The sequence below is a fragment of the Styela clava genome, chromosome 11 (genome assembly GCF_964204865.1).
Source record: "Styela clava chromosome 11, kaStyClav1.hap1.2, whole genome shotgun sequence".
Classification (NCBI taxonomy): Eukaryota; Metazoa; Chordata; class Ascidiacea; order Stolidobranchia; family Styelidae; genus Styela; species Styela clava.
In genome coordinates, this window is record NC_135260.1 from 6,890,390 (window position 1) to 6,908,056 (window position 17,667).

At 35.8% G+C, this 17,667-nt stretch overlaps 1 protein-coding gene across 1 annotated transcript; it reads right to left on the reverse strand.

Annotated features, from left to right (window-relative positions):
* Positions 1 to 532: 532 nt before the first annotated feature.
* LOC144429884 (uncharacterized) lies at positions 533 to 12,444 on the reverse strand. The gene is made up of 11 exons (XM_078118106.1): positions 12,270 to 12,444; positions 9,878 to 9,939; positions 9,558 to 9,597; positions 9,131 to 9,256; positions 6,401 to 6,526; positions 4,889 to 5,014; positions 4,550 to 4,675; positions 2,842 to 2,999; positions 2,198 to 2,294; positions 1,952 to 2,048; positions 533 to 1,471 (listed from the first exon to the last, which is right to left on the reverse strand). The coding sequence occupies exons 1-11, from the start codon at positions 12,337 to 12,339 to the stop codon at positions 1,156 to 1,158; spliced, it is 1,344 nt and encodes a 447-aa protein (XP_077974232.1). The 5' UTR covers positions 12,340 to 12,444; the 3' UTR covers positions 533 to 1,155.
* Positions 12,445 to 17,667: the final 5,223 nt, after the last annotated feature.

Below are 17,667 nucleotides of genomic sequence, written 5' to 3' on the forward strand. Positions count from 1 at the left end.
TGATAACCAACAAAAAAAAACAGACGGTACGGAAATTCAGGAAAGTTGCCAAAACTTCAAATAGGGTTTAAACATGAAACATAAAAGTACTACATGAACAATTTCATCTCGTAGAAGAATATTAGTGAGAAAACACGATTATTTATTCTCTGATCAGGCTTCAAGTATGCAGAGATTGTAATAATCCATATGTTCCTATAGTTTGTCCTACTGTCATCAATGAATTTAACACTACATAAATTTCAATATTCAAAAAGCAAAGTGTACAGGAGACGATGATTTTCAATTCGGCGTTGCTATATTCTCTGGGTTTTCAACCCCGAGACTCAACCCGTTTCTATGTTTCTCTCTATTCTCTATTTTGGGGACTACGTTTTAGTATTGCTTGCAGTTTTAGAGTTAATTTGAAGCAACTTTCATGATGAAACCCTGAACAATTTTGGATGTTTTCCCTAACAATTCTTTTTCGTCACAGCTCCCTTGAGTGAGTGTATCTCGACAGCGTGACTTCCCACTGAGAAATAAATCACTGTTCGCAGTTTAAAACTTTTAATGATACCAATAGACAAATGAAAATGAAATACACGAATAAAAAGTAAATATACAAAGGTATATACAATTATTGGTACTCCCGTAGTATGTGAACCAAGCTCGCGGACACCGGAACGTAGTATGTGTACCAGGTTGAGGTTAGGTCATATATTTTATTTCAATTTTCTTTATTTCAGTTCTATTACGAGTTCGGGGACTAGCCAAGTGACTCTCGTAGTATTTGTACCTTAAATTATGGTCTAATCCTACCTTGGTACACATATTACGTTCCGGTGTCCGCCATCTTGGTCCACATACTACAGGAGTACTCAATAATATTTCAAATGTATAAAGATTCTGAGTTTAAAAATTTCCGAATTTGTAAATTTTATATTCTTTGAGTGTCAAGCTCAGTTGGACAACTGCTCCACAGAACAGATGTTTCACCATGTTAAAAAGTTTATTTCTAAAATGTATTGCTATCACCAAATTCAGTCATTTATAAGGCGTTGAAACTTGAAAAGATGATTTTTTAGTACGAGTCATAATAGAAAAGGTATAGAGTTAACTATTTACTAATGTTAGGAATTTATCTGATTTTGGTCAATAATAACAAACTGCTTGCTAATTTGGCTTAATCTTCATTTCGACAAATTTGAGGGAATAAGCATCCCCACCCCAAGGTGACCAAGATACCCCATTGCCTGTAGACCCTGACAAACTTTTGTAATATTTTCCATTCAGATTTGCATGATAACAACTGTTATACAACCATGCTCCGTGATATGTTACAGCGCAGTTACTGTCGCGTTCATCATTATCTCTATCAAGGGTAGTGAATGGTTTAGCGTTGTGATAATTCATCCCATCCTTTGCATTTCCGGAGTATCCCGATACAGTGAGACGATAATTTGAATCTTCGTCTCCAATTCGGAAGGTACTGAACATATTAAAAATATAAAATAATTAATTGTGCAAAAAATGTTTATGTTTGCCAATCAGGTCATCAATTTAAATAATATCGTCACGCTAATAACAAAATTGCGTAAGTCATTTTTATCGGGTTTGAGAAAAATATAAAAAAAAATTCCTGAAGATATTGTTATGCCATTAGGAGTAAATATTTTCCCATAGTTCATTTTAGCCACAGTCGGATCTAAATTCATGTGTTTGACAATACCGAAACAGTTTCTTTGTTTTAATAACATAGTTTTTATTTCCCGAAATATAGACTTTATCAATATGACGCGCTTTGCACATCCACCGAAAATAGGACTTATACTATATCTGAATACCTATATATTGAAGCATACACCAAAAATGAAGAGTCACGACATCGGAAGTGAGTGAATATTAAATATGCTTTGCGCGCATGTTCAGAAGTGAAAAATAGTATTCTTAAGATAAAATAACATGAGACCTGTAAGCTGCATATCTTCTTTCGCCTTCCCAGTTTAAAAGATCAATTCGTAAACTATAGCTTTTTCTTGAAGTCATTTTGTGGAGCTTATCTAGACCTGATAAAAAAATACCAAATTTAAAAAATACAATAAAAAACAATAGTTAAACTTCAAGCATTCAAATATTTTTTTCATACGATAATTGTTTTATGCCAATTTTATTATGATATTTCAGGCATAAAATGTTTACAAAATAAGCTTTTTACCCAGCCATAACTCTCCATCAGGATTTCCGAAGCCATTTTTGTAATCCTCCCATCCTCTGTAAAAATCGACACTTCCATCCATTCTACGTTGAATAACCTTCGAGAAAATATGGAAAAGTTTATTTTTTCAATAAAAACACAAAAATTGTCATATCATAAAACATTGGTTAAAATAACTAATTATAATGGATTTAAAAAAGGAATTTTGTAACAGCTATTTTTTGTATATCAGATGTAATAAATGGCCATATACATCTCAGACATATTTTTTTGTTTTCCGCAATAGCTAAGTAAAAGATTCTGGGCTCCTTCAATCATCAATGACGCGCCTTACCTAATTCAATACGAAAAAAGTCGAAATTTTCAGTTAAAGAAATTTCACATGTAAATTAAATCTGATCTCAAGATTCGCGTTAATTCAAGGATGAGAGGGCTAGCACAAGCCTATTGCGGTTTCTTATTATTCATAATCTTGAATGGCTATCGAGCAATTTTTTTTTTATGATGCTATGAAATCTGATTTAGTCAATATCAAGTAGTTACACAAACGTATGTCCACTTTTCAAATCGAGGTTTCAGTCTTCTTCTAAATTTAGTTCGGAGGAACCTGTTCAGACAATGATCAAATAATTTAATATTCTTACTGTCCATGCGTTCGATTCATCAAAATCGCAATTAACATTTGCAATCTCTCCATCTAACGTAATATTAATTGTTTCTTTTCCTGCAGAAACTCTTCGTCCAAGTCGAGATAAATTTTCTCTGTATTCCGAGCAATCTGCAGCTTTGTATAGTAAGTTTTCTGTATATTTTTGGTAATATTAAAAAGCAAAATATTAAAAAATTAATTTTATTGTATTAATTGCATTATTGCCAAACATATACATATTTGCTACGTTGGAACGAAATATTAGTATAAATAACTGAAGCCATTAGGTGATTTGAACAATTTTATCAACTCTAAGCAACTCTGTGCTGTGTGGTGGTGCTTACAATAATCCAATCGAGGAATTTTTCATGTCAAAAACGTTATAGGATCACTGACGTAGTCAATATATTGCCTCATTCGAATTATGGTTTGGTGAAGTTAGCGCCTACCATGCACTAAACTATCAACTTATCTAGCATGGCCGATGTACATCCTAAATGGCCGTAAATAAAAATATAAAAAAATGTTTTGTGTCCGATTGGCGCCAGCACACCTGGTTTCAACTTTTTCACGTAAAATGACTCAAGGATTTGATAGATCATATTATCAAGCATATTGTGAAGAAGGAAGATTTTTTATTTCATTTGAAATGTCACTCAATGTAAATAAATATAGGCGTTGAAAATAGTCAATATTTCAAAATATTTGTTGTATTATTGATAAGGTCTCGGAGAAATTTAGCATGAGAGAGCAATTCCGGCAAGATACGCCTGCGTAAGTGAGTTCTTTCACCTACGACTGATGTGTCGGAATGAACGAAAACTGATGACACTACTAGCTTCGCCCCTTTCCCGATCAATTAAAAACTCAATACGAGAGAGACTAAATAGGAGAGAACTCTCTCGTTTTCACTTTGGCACGGAACGGTAAAAAAAAAAATAAAAAACTGATCGTGACATGGAGAGTGTTAAGTAGAAACATGTAGGTATATCACATACTGAAGCGGCACTCTGTATTGTATATATTGAATGGTAAAATAATGCTGTCCGCTTGATATTTTTTTTTAAAACTTTTTAATATAGGCTAGATGTCAGTTTGACTGATTGTATTGTGTCGAATGTAGATTCTGGAAAAATTGCAAATGACTAACTTCAGATACTGTCAGACTGCTCAGTACATCCGAGTAAAATTATTGGATAAAAAATACGTTGAACTGGAGCAGAATTGACGTTTGACCTTTGACCACAAAATTATTTCTATACTTTTTATTAATTTTGATAGAGTTTTTGAGAGTGAGAGTAGCACGTCAAAACGACAGCCCCAAAGGGCATAAAGCGAGGCAACTGTCAGACTATGGACGCCGTCTGGAGTCAATTTTACTCTGTCCTATATTAGGGCGCCTTGCGGGGATAAAGAAAATCATTTTTCAAGAATAATCTTAGGCGAACACGTTGATATCTTATCTTATAATCAAGTCAATACATTTAATGATTTTGCGATTCGTCTTCCCATCTCACTTCAAACAAAGCGCTAGACAAGACAATTACTAATACATAAGGATCTACTTTGCTCGAAACCATCAGAATTTTTGCCTGTTCTGGACTTCAGGTGCTGGGAATTCAAAATTAAGATATTTGACTCGTCCTAAAAAGCGTTTAGGGGAAAAATATTGTCCGAGTGAAAAACGAGAAAGCCATACCAACCTGTACTGTGTTCGACTTTTGTAGTTTGTGGGAGTACAGTAGAAAGAAAGGCTTCCTTTGTTGACCACGGGGATGTGGCAGGAACGGTTGAAGCTTGGGCAGAAGAAGTTTCCTTGTCTTTGTATCCTGTGTGAAAAAGCTAGTTTATATTACAAGTTTAAAGCAAGATTTATAGTTTTAGGTACTTTAAGGAAAGAATGAGACAGTGAATGGCAGTGCAAAATTTTTCCTTTTCATCGTTTTCGCATAATCGCCGTATTAATAATTACTATGACTGAGGAAGACTTTTTGGATATATATTCTAATGCATGCGATGGCGAAAGACTTAGATTTTCTTACCCTGGAGAGTGGTCGTTTCTTTGACACCAACAACAGAGGGCGGCACTGAGTTCGTGTTTAAATCTTCCGAAGTTTTTCGTAATTGATAGAGCATATTTTTCGTCTCGTCTACTTGTTCTGTTAAAGCTGCGAAAAATAAATATAAAAATATATTAAATTGAGCCTTCGGTTTCACAATTCATTATCAGTGAATTTTTTGTTGGAAGATATGTACCCCTCTCTTTCTTTGGTCGTTGTTGGCTTTTTCTGTTTTTTTTTTTATGTGTTGGTATGGCTTTTTTTGATTGCTGGGATCTGGCAACCCTGGTACGGTACCAGGACGAGAGGCCGTGGTTAAGCCGGCTTTCCTCTCCCCGAGGTAAATATGTAAATCCTATCCTATTTTGGTTGTGGCAGCATTAGACGGGCCAGATTAAATTACCCAACAGGTCTGATTTGGCCCGCAAGCCGTAGGTCGCCCATTGTCTGATTGTGCAGATGTCAGATTAAGATCCTGGACGGTGAAAACTACAACCCGTCACAGCCTTTCGTGTGGTCAATCAGGTCTTGGAGAAAGTTTTGAAAACTACTTACAGAAATTAGATTCATTCTCAAACTTAAATTAAAAGCCCGCAAAATTGCAAATGACTAACTTCAGATACTGTCAAATTGCTCAGTAAATCCGAGTAAAATTATTGACTAAAAAATACGTTGAATTAGAGCAGAATGGACGTTTGACCTTTGACCCCCAACCATTATGTTTATACTTTGTCATTAATTTTGAGAGTGTTTTTGTGACTTTAAATACTGTTCAGTACATCCGAGTCAAATTATTGGATAAAAAATACGTTGAACTGGAGCAGAATAGACGTTTGACCTTTGAACCCAAAATTGTTTCTATACTTTATTATTAATTTTGAGAGAGTTTTTGAGAGTGAGAGTAGCACGTCAAAACGACAGCCTCAAAGGGCATAAAGCGAGGCAACTGTCAGACTATGGACGCCATCTGGAGTAGGGTCACCAAATTTGAAAAAGCAAAATTCCGGACAGTGCTTGGCTATTTTCATGACCTCGTAGTAAAAATATGCGCACGGAACGAAATAACAATGTTCTGTATTAGCAGTGTGCACAGTACGATTACAGATGCAGTAAAATTCCGGATTCCGGACATTTGAGCATTTTTCAAATTCTTTCCGGACGCAAAATTTAACCCTAAATTCAGGACATGTCCGGAATTTTCCGGACGGTATGGCAACCCTAATCTGGGGGCAATTTTACTCTGTACTCTGTAATCTTTACTCTAAAACATTTAGTGATTTTGCCATTCGTCTTCCCATCTCACTTCAAACAAAGCGCTAGACAAGACAATTACTAATACATAATGATCTACTTTGCTCGAAACCATCGCAATTTTTCCTGTTCTGGACTTCAGGTGCTGGGAATTCAGAATTAAGATATTTGACTCGTCCTAAAAAGCGTTTAGGGGAGAAATATTGTCCGAGTGAAAAACGAGAAAGAGAAGGCCATACCAACCTGTACTGTGTTCGACTTTTGTAGTTTGTGGGAGCACAGTAGAGAGAAAGGCATCCTTTGTTGACCACGGGGATGTGGCAGAGACGGTTGAAGTTTGGGACGAAGAAGTTTCCTTGTTTTGGTTTCCTGTGTGAAAAAGCTAGTTTATATTACAAGTTTAAAGCAAGATTTATAGTTTTAGTTACTTTAACACTTTCGATGCCAAGGACGTATATATACGTCATTTGGCGCCAACCGTTCCGTGCCATCAATGCAAAATGACGTATATATACGTCATTCGAAACGGAAAAAGTTTAATAGATAGAAGAAGGTCGAGTTCAGGTATTTGCCGTCTTTTTTTTCTTCTCTCTCTCTCTCTCTTGTTGTCAAGTTAGGGGGAAAGAATGACGTCGTCAGCCAATCGCGTCATTCAAGAAATACCAAGATGGAAGGAGGGTCTGCCATGAAGTAAATTATCAACTTATTTAGCATGGCCGAGGTACATATTAGCCGCAAATTATCATCAAAAATTTGTACGAGACCGACTGACGCCAACACACGGTTTCAACTTTTTACGGTGAAATGATTGAAAGGTGTGAGGAGAGATGATAATATTATCAATCATGTTACGAAGATGTAGAAAAACATTACTAAACCGTGAAATAATTCGAATATTTTTATATGCATGATCGTCGTCTTATTGGCAGGACGATGAAATGATTCAAAATGTTGGTATTTTTGAACGTTTTTTTAATTTTTTATCATTTTTGGGTAACGGATTGACGGACATCTGCAACGAAAGCAAATTTTATCGTCCTGAGAGGTGATATGTTACATTTTGAAATAATAAAGTGAGAAATTGATATTATTCGGAACATATATTTTTCTACTTGTCAGTGAGATATGATCCGAGATATAGTAATTTAGTGGGAAATATATTACCAATAACACAGAGCCCCTCGTATGCTTTCAGCTCATATTGAATTACTTCCGTAGCTATTGTATAACCATAATTATAGCAAAATATGCAATCCTACGACTTTGTGTCGGATGAACAAGTTCAATAAGCAGCCATGGCGTACTGATTACGTAGCTACGCAATAGCGATCACGTGTCTGGCGCCACGAAGACGGGACTACGTGCAGTCGAGACGACTTGCGTAGCAAATTGCGTGAGATGACAATTTCGGAAAATCGTGTTCTTGACAGATCAACTGATGAATTTCGATGAAGCTTTAAACCTTTTTATTATGTCAACTTAGAGACACCGGATGCGTATAATGAATATTGAAATTGCATTTGGAAATACTTCATTTGCACGCCAATATTAGTTCAAATATCAACACAAATAAGTATTTGCTCGCTATAAATACCAGATTGAATGAAATGTTTGCCGAGGCAAGTAAAGACTTCGAATTTCATCGTTTACTGACTGAACCCACGAATCGTTTACTGACTGAACCGATGAAACCATGATTGCATATAAAGGAAGAGTTTCATTCAGAAGATATATGCCAAACAAACCGGTTAAATGGGGCATCATTGCTAGATCGATTGCTGATTCAACAACTGGATACATTTTCAATGTAAAAATAGATTATGGTAATCCAAACTTGGAACAACTTCCACCCGGCGTCACAAAAACTTCGAATTTAGTTTTGCAACTAATGGAAAGTCATCTGGATAGAGGATATCACGTATTTGTTGATAGGTATGTTGATTATTCGGTATTGATAAGACAAATTAGATAATTTACGTCTCGGCGCCATACTGCGTTCTATTTTAGATAACGAATCATTGTCGGATATATCAATCAATTGCATAAACTGTTTTATCACAACCAATTTTTATTATATTCATTTTTAATTTAGACTCTATAACTATGTCGCATTAGCCGAGGAATTGCAGCGAAGGAAAACACCGATAACGGGAACAGTCACGGCAAACCGGAAGGGACTTCCAGCAGAAATAAAAACAAAACTAAAGAAAGGGGAAATCATCTCAATACGAAAAGAACAATTACTCGCACTACTATGGCAAGATAAGAGGCCGATTTCAATACTTTCGACGTATTGTAATGGTGACGAGGTCATAGAGATACATATGTGTTACAGTTGTATGAATATGCAATGTGACTACTTTGTTTATTTTGCAATATGTTATCCTTGTGAGTGACAATAATTGGCCATTATTAATGTTATTGGAATATATAGCGAATGAAGGATATATTTTTATGCTAGTAAACGATTTTGTTTTCTTTGTTCAAATTTGATATTTTCGTATAATAAAATGATTCTGATTGCTGAATAAAATGTTCGAATTGAATCTTTATCGCAATGAGAGATCAAGACAAGTTATCATCAACTTATGTTATAATAGCATGAGAGAGCAATTCCGACAAGATACGCGTGTGTAGGTGAGTTCTTTCACCTACGACTGAAGTGTCGGAATGAACGATAACTGATGACACCGCTGGGTTCGCCCCTTTCCCGATGAATCAAAAACTAAATACGAGAGAGAATGAATAGGAGAGAACTCTCTCGTTTTCACCTTGGCACGGAACGGTAAAATTGAAAAAACTGATCTTGGCATCGAAAGTGTTAAGGAAAGAATGAGACAGTGAATGAAAGTGCATAATTTTTCTTTTTCATCGTTTTCGCATAATCGCGTATTAATAATTACTATGACTGAGAAGCAATTTTTGGATATCTATTCTAATACATGCGATGGCAAAAGACTTAGAGTTTCTTACCCTGGGGAGTGGTCGTTTCTTTGACACCAACAACAGAGGGCGGCACAGAGTTCGTATTTGAATCTTCCAACGTTTTTCGTAATTGATTGAACATCTTTTTGGTGTCGTCTACTTGTTCTGTTAAAGCTGCAAAAAATAAATATAAAAAGATATTAAATTGAGCCCTCAGTTTCACAATCCATTATCAGTGAGTTTTTTTGTTGGAAGATGTACCCATCTCTATCTGATTAAAAATAAGAATATGAGATGGGTATTGCTAAACTACACGTCATGATTTGATTGTTAAAAATGGCGCGATAAAAATATAAAATGATTGAAATTTTTTTAATAAAACGATTGTTCGGGGGCAATTTTGCTATCAGACCGTTTGACAAATATGGAAAAACTAGCAAAAGTATTTCGATGAAAACCATATTGTGACACGAACCGTCCAAAGCTTCCTTTTCTTCCTTTGTGCACTGTCGTATCTGAAATAGAACAAAGGAGAAATGTTTAAATATATGGACATGGAAGCTTTAGCTGCTGGGTAAGTGTTCCCGTGAAAAAGTGTTCCCATGAATTAAATGGAAAACTTAAAATCTGGGATGAGGTATCGATTAAAATAAGTTTCAAACCTCCGGTACTCATAGATCGATGAAAAAAATTGCTAAAAAATTAAAGTTCCTCATTTTTTTCAGATTTCAAACAGAACAGTTCAATTCCTGCAAATAATACCTCCAATATAAAAATTACTACTAACGCTATCACCTTATTAACATCTTTCCAGGTAGGTTTCCCGTCGCAAACCATGGCCATCCTGCAATCCTCTCCTGCAAGAGAATATTGAAATTAAAAATAGAGCAGAATGACCGTTTTAGACTAAGTTTATAACAGATAAACGAAAGTTGTATTACTGAATTTTTCCATATCGAGACTAAATCAGTACCTATTACCTTAGGGCGCGCATTCGCTCATTCTCTATTTAATTTCATACTGCTACCCACGTCATGCGAACGCACTATTTTCCTCGATGATGATTGGTCGAATCAAATTTGAATTATAACGCCCGCCATTGGGGAACCTTACAATGTTTAGCGGTCTTGTGGGCATGGGCGAAGTTCTGACCGATCACCGCGATTCAATTTCTGGTTTCTGAAAATCGTTTCAATTTTTTTGCAAGCAATAAACTCAGGAAGGTTGAATTCCACAAAGTTTGATGCTTCCTTTATACGCTTTCCTACCCAAACAAGGCTCAAGCTCTCATATCGTCATGTACACTGATCGGTTCAGAAGTGAAAAAAGCGAGCGATCACTTATACGTAATCAACTGCTGTATTTTGGATAGGCAGTCATCTTGTTGATTCGGCATTGCTTACTCAATTTACATCACTCCGGGTGAAGTCGTGGGTATGAAGTTAAAATGAGATTTTCACCCCGCAATGACAAAATATCCGAGCCAAACGCTTCACCAATGGGCCACCACGCCCCCTAATCGCGATTTTTCACTTTGAATATTTGAGTGTATATGACGATATTTAAAATTTAAGTTTAAAAAACAAAACGTTTCAAATGATGAAATCCTCTCATCGGAGATTTCAAAACCAAAATAGTTTTACAATGAAGAAGGGGTCATTCAGTAAGATCTACGTTCAGGGTGGGATTTAGACGATAATGAGCCTAGGCTGCGCCGTTCGTGAGGCTCCTCTCAAACAATAAAAATATATTATGACATCATGAATAAATTGCGTGGTTTTTTAGCTACTGACAAACTACCACGCGAATCGCCCAAGTAGATTAGATAGTTGATTAAGAAATTCTGACCGCAACAAAACGCCATGAAACCGGAGTATCGTATTCCAATTTTAACAAATTCAATATTTCACTGTTTTTAATTTTTAAAACAGTAAATATTTGGGACGAGAATTCACTTGATTAATATAAGCATAATAAAATGCTAAACCGGTTTTATTCTAGAACAATCTTTTACAATATAAAAACGACTTGAAAATAAATAACAGTTCAAAGTTGAATGCTGAGGCCCCCAAGATTTGAAGCCCCTAGGCTTCAGCCTACTTTGCCCGGTAAACCCAACCTTGTTGACGGTACAGCAAAGCATCCAATACGTGACACAATAAACGAGGTATTCGAGAAAAAATCTATCATATGAAAAATCATTATTTGATATTCAAATGTCGATTTAACCTTCATCGAGAAACCGAGGTTCGACATATTATTACACCGTCATAGTGGCCTCCCCTACGCCGGAATAAATAAATATTTCTTCTGATACAAATATGGCAGCTGTGACGCGAGAAAACAGATTCGAAATATGTCAAAAGAACTGTTTCAGTTCACGGTTACGCTACATTTCTGGATTCTATACCAGGAAGAGTATGAAACGTTCAAGCTGTTTAAATATCAATGACCTGATTTTGGGGATTCTTTATATCAAGAGTGTGCAACCTCGGACCCGCAGGCCAAATGCGGCCCACAAGGAAAAAATGTGCTGCCCGCGGAGAAGTGTTAATTTTGAATTTGAATGTTCACTGTGCAGCCCAAGAAACGAATTTTAATTTAACGGTTTTTAAATTTAGTACGTGGGTGTAATTCCAATCCCTTTGCTTTGCAAATGGTATTCCTGAGTCCAATCAATTTATTATCTATGTCTATAACATCTAGCTTGTTCAAAGCAAACAGCCCGGTGCGGCCCGCGGTTTCACCCTGTTATTTGTATTTTCCCCCTCCTGTATGAAAGGTTGCACACCCCTGCTTTATATACTTTCTAAAGAACTAACCCAATGTACAAATCACTAAATTTTATAGTTTAAAATCGCCGGGGAGATTTTTAAATATTTATTTTATTTTCTTGCTTTAGTGAAACCAGCAATTAATAATAGCCTGTTAAAAAAACAGCGCTAACATTATGAAATTTTGGCACAAAATTTTTATTTATGCACAAATATGCACTGTGCAGCTTCATTTAGAGCAGCTCAATTATCCTGCCTGATTTACTGATGCAAAACTACTACGTAAAGTAAGGATTACCTCGCCAGCGTCGTAGCAAATATCTAAAGAAAATTAATTATAGTATAGTGCGCCCCCAAAAAGCAAAACACAGGCAAACAAGCAAACCCAACAAAGCATGCACGGTTATACTGACCTTTAATCAATAAACAAGCCTCCATCAACAGTATTAGTCTGATGAAACTATGTCGAATCGGAAACTTCATTTCGAATCCAAGAATTTCGTCAACTTTTCTTCAATGAAACTCGATTCCCGAACAACGTAGGTTAGAATGAAGCTTTGGCCTATTCGCATCGGAATTTATCCTATGCAAGCTCACTCACTACTCGGAAAAGAGTAACCAATGTTATTTAAACTTCCTGTGCAATTCCAGCTATCGTTGAACCAAATTTCCGTTGTATTGTTCATGAGTAACACCATGATTTCGAAGTGTCGCATTCCCGAAATACATTAGTGATTATATGAGATCATTATCCTTTAAAAAAATCGCGGAAGTTCACGTCAATCATTCACTTTTTTTCCGAACAGCGCAACGTGAATTTAACACTAAATATATCAGTAAGATATTCTGTTTATAATTTTAATCAAAGCCCTTTCAAAAACTGGCATATCCCAGGTAAAAATGCATTGTAATATCGCGATTCTTGAACATGAAACAGGTTAGATTTTTCTCCTTCGAAAATATGCAAGGTTTACGCTATATCACGTGATTTGTAACTCAAAGAGTCGGAATCGCAGACTTCCAATGACGATAAAATGAATAATTTTTCCTCCTCAGAATTGCCTCCCCAATTTATCACACTCTGGGTTAGGAAGTGGGTATGGAATTTGAACCCGACATGTGAAACAACGCTCCAACGACTCGGCCATCGCGCTATCAAGGAGACATTAGCATTGCTGTGTAGTTTAACTGTAGTTACAGACACTCAACGTTACACCCCCCCCCCCATTTAAATAAATATTTACCATAAGTCGAAAAATTGCCGCATAATTTTGGTGCTATGAATTTAAATTAAATTGGCTTTGTGACGAATCAAGCAAGCGCGGTCATACAACATTTATGTGAGAAATCTTCTTTGTGTGCGAATTATCGTGTCAATTTTATCCCAATTCACACTTTCTACCACTTAAAAAGATTATAAGCGACCTTTCATAGCAGTGGTAAATAAAAGGGGGGATTGAAAGTCAAAATACTATAAAAACCTATCATAATTAGAATTAAATTTTGCCGAAGTTACGACCCATCACTTGCGGGGTGTTTGAAATTTTAAGGGGGCGTTCACCCTATATGAGAGTAGTGCGGGAAAATCACTGCGCTCAATCAGACATTGAACAGCTATAGTTGCCAATAAATAAAGGCAGCCGTCACATAAAATGAATACAATGAAGTAAGTTGTTATTTCTTTTTCCAAGAAATGAGCTTTACTGGATGCATTGTGGGTAAACCTAGCAATCTAAGTAAATTTCTGAAGAGTTAAGAACCGCAGCTATAATCTGATATAGTTGGATTCGGGTTAGATTCCCTCCTTGTAATTCCCACACAAGGTAGATTTCTGACAAAAATATTGTTCGCGTGTGTTTGATACATGGGTGTGCCAATTACGGCCCGTGGTCCACCGAAGTGTTTCATCCGGCCCACTTGCGAATGCTTAAATAGTTTTTATGAATATGATTTTTCCGTTGAAAATATCGATGAAAATTGCGTCATAATAATCCCGATTGTTACATTATGCTTATTATATAAACGTTAGCCTAGCTGTTGTAAATAAACTGTTTTTTATTCATAGTTTTTCCTATCGAGTTTTCAGTCCTTGGCCCAGTAACTAAGTTCATAACATGTAATTAGCCCACTCGGAAAAGCAATTGCCCACCCCTGGTCAACCAATCAATTTTGAAATCGGAGTACCGAATGACGTTGCAGTATTTCTGACATATCCAAAATATAGAAAAAATATAAAAAAAAAATCGTGTGAGAATGAACGGAGATGTTGCATAATCACTCATATTTCTAGCTTCCGTGTGTGTGATCATTGCCTGATTCATTATTGAGTAATTACCATGAACGCTATTAAACTTTATTCCAACTTTTAGAATCCACGCTCTCAACGCATGATAGCTGTCAACGAAAAAAGTAAATTTACCACACAACTCACGGTTAGAGTTGACTTTGACACAGCTATTGTGGGGGTCAAGTGGTCAAAGGGGGATTCAAGTGGTTGCTACCTTTTAATATTTATCACGTGGGAGTAGAATGCCAATGAGACATTTAAATCATATAGTGAACCCCCTCAGTGGCCTATATACCCGTTCATGTTGGATTCAGAAATAGTTGAGCAGTTATTTGTTTCAGATACACAGACTAGATGGTGAGGAAGCCGTAATCGAAAAGCGGTTACGTGATAGTGAGGGGTTCAGCAATCCTCTCGCACATGATCATCCCTTATTGGAACCACCAAACACCTCGGAGTTTGGAAACTGCGATTACAAGATACTCAAACTTAGCACGAAGCACCAACCACCGAACACCTTGAAGCTTGGAGAATTATCCACGATTAAACAATGCTATGTGAACTTTTGAACTCTTCATAACGGAGGAAGTGTCATAGTTTCCCTCCCATATTCAGTAAAATATATGTTTGAATTGGTCAGCTTTCTTTTCAAGTTATGTTTACAAAATAACTGCAGATTGATTGATTACTGAATTTTACCAAATTTGAGATACATGAGGGTAATTATTGAATTTTCTGACATATAGGCAGCATTTTTTGTAATACTGTTTAGGCAAGTTGCAAAAACCACCCGGCTAGGATTATTTTGTTTGACCATAACATGAATATTTAGTTATCAGGCATAGTTGACCTAGGCTAATAGATTCCTCATTCGATTTTTAGTTTTCTATGATGCCAATATTGTTAGCATATATTCCCGACCAAAACTATAGAAAGCCAGTTAACAATTCAAACTCGCCAGACACATTATTCAACTTCGTCAGTTGACTCAGCTGACAATAACACTTGTCAATTCGGCGACACAAGTGATGTAACAATATGTAAAAAGATTTTTCTGGTTATTTTTATGACAAAACAACACCAAATGCGATTTTTTGTTTACCTAGCCGCAAATGCGACGCGGGCCACAGAGAATGAAGCGGCGAGCCACATGTAGCCCGCCAGCCTGGGTTTGGACCACCCTGAACTAAAGTGTATACATGGCTAAGTATACTAATATTTCTCGCATTTAGCTGTTTATGATCGAAAAAAGATGTAATGATTATGACTTAATAGACCAGGGGTTCTCAAACTTTTTGTGTTGCGGAGCCCTTGAAAAGGTTGACTATTATTCACGGAGCCCCAAAATAAATGTTAAAATTGTTACTTTCAGATTAATATTCCTGAGCAAGTTAAACGTACTTTACTTAATTTAAATGATGAACCTTTTTTAATAGGGTTAATGCAAGTCATAAATAAATCTCAATTTCAAAGATAAATTATATATACTCTTACTAAAGCTGTAAATTTGACACTTGACAAACATATTAAACTAGGGGTCGAATCTTTTCCCTTTTGACATTTTCGGAAGGCCGCTAATAACGTGCGCGATTGCATTTTGTCACAATCACCGATAGTTTTCGTCAGCATGGCATGTTTTTAAACATCTTTACGCCGGTGTTTATTCTCCCTAAATCAAAAATTTTCTTTGGCATATACATGTATTGTTCCACGATGACGACGATAATTGCTTTTTTGTTCTCGTGGGGAATTATGAGTTTTATGTGAAAAACATGTTACCATATAGTCATCGGCGACGAAGTGCTAAAAATGATAATTAATAATAAAGAGGTAAATCCGCAACGCAAATTTCTTGATTGAAAAACGGCATTCTAAAATATTAAAACTTAAAATAAAAGATCACACTATATGTTTGGTTTTAGCAGACTCACGTCAGATTAAAAACGCTTTTATAGGCATTGTAAATCACAAAATTTGGTGTTATGTTAGGTTTTCTTCGGTTATTCATCGTATAGTAACTGCGAAATCGAAACACAGTCAACTGTGTGCGCGATTTATCTTTTTTTATTCTACCGACGGAGCCGCATGCATTAAAATAAATTTTATTCGTTCGTATTTTGCCCAGATCTTGTGAGTTTTTAAACGGCGATATCTTGCTTAATTATAATCTCAAGTGCAAAAGAACAAATCAAGTTTGACAAATTCCAATATCGCAAAAATACGACTCCAATTTATTTATAGTTGGCAGTTTATCACGTATTCTATGTTATTTTAGAATAGTATTCTTTCATTTCAGTAATCCTGATAGTAATCTCGAATGAAACGTGAGTAACTATGAGTACAATTGAAATATTACGACAAGACACTTTAACGGCCATGCATTGAATATTTTACGCAACAGAAATCTCGTTATCCGTTTTTTTATAATCGCAAAGAATGTTGCGCGGAAATTTCCGATTCAAATCCCACCTCTTAAGAATCCTGGCTGCGCTCCAGCTTATAAATAATGTGATTTTTTAATTCCGCATCTTTGCCATTTTTCGAGGCTATATTGTTGTCAAATTTTATCAAAGCTGTTATTGCTTCTTTGAGCAGTTACAAAATTAGCCAAGTCATTATTTTGAAAAGTAATCGAATAGCTCACGGAGCCCCTGGATTTCTCTCGCGGAGCCCTGGGGCTCCGTACGGAGCACTTTGAGAACCTATGTAATAGACAACAGTGCGATACAGTTTAGCACAAAATAAGTAATTTATTGGTAATTCTTGAAAATTTGAAAATGTGAGTGAGGGAAAGTTTTTTGCGTCGTTGTTTGTGTTGCACAAATGAAGATTATTTGAAATATGTATCTATTATTTTATCAACAAACGTTCAAGGTTTGAGGTTGTTTACAGCAAACTGCATTTTGTGCAAGATTTATTGACTTTGAATTTTTTGCAATTAGAAATTGCGAAACCTTTACAAAAAATAAAAGTGGAGTGCTTCTCATAATAAGAAAACGGAGACGCAACGTTCTCAATTCTAGAATAAATATCAGATTATGAAAGAGGTAATTGCGTTTGTAAACCTGAGAAATCAAAAATTAATTCGAAATGATACATTTAAAATGAGGCAAGAGAACTTAGTCTTTTTCGATCAACAGGTTCATAGCTCTTACTTTTAACTCGATACAGCGCTTTACTTTCATTGTTTTGTGAAAAACCTTATCAATTTTTTATTATTCGAAGACATAAAATATATGGATGTATGAATTTATCTCCACCATTGACCTGTACAACTTCTACAACTACGAGTTTATGTAAACCTGGAAATATGGCAGAAACGGCTTCTTCCCATGCATCCTTAGTACAAGACCAGGAAAAATTGGCCCTGTTGGTAAGAAACGGAATCTGAATAAGTTAGAATGATATATCAAAATATCGAAGAAATCGTTTTTTTTTTCACTTCGTAGTGTGAATGGACTGGCATAGATAACTTGGCAAAACATTGGAAAATTCCAATTTTGAAAATACATGTATATATAATA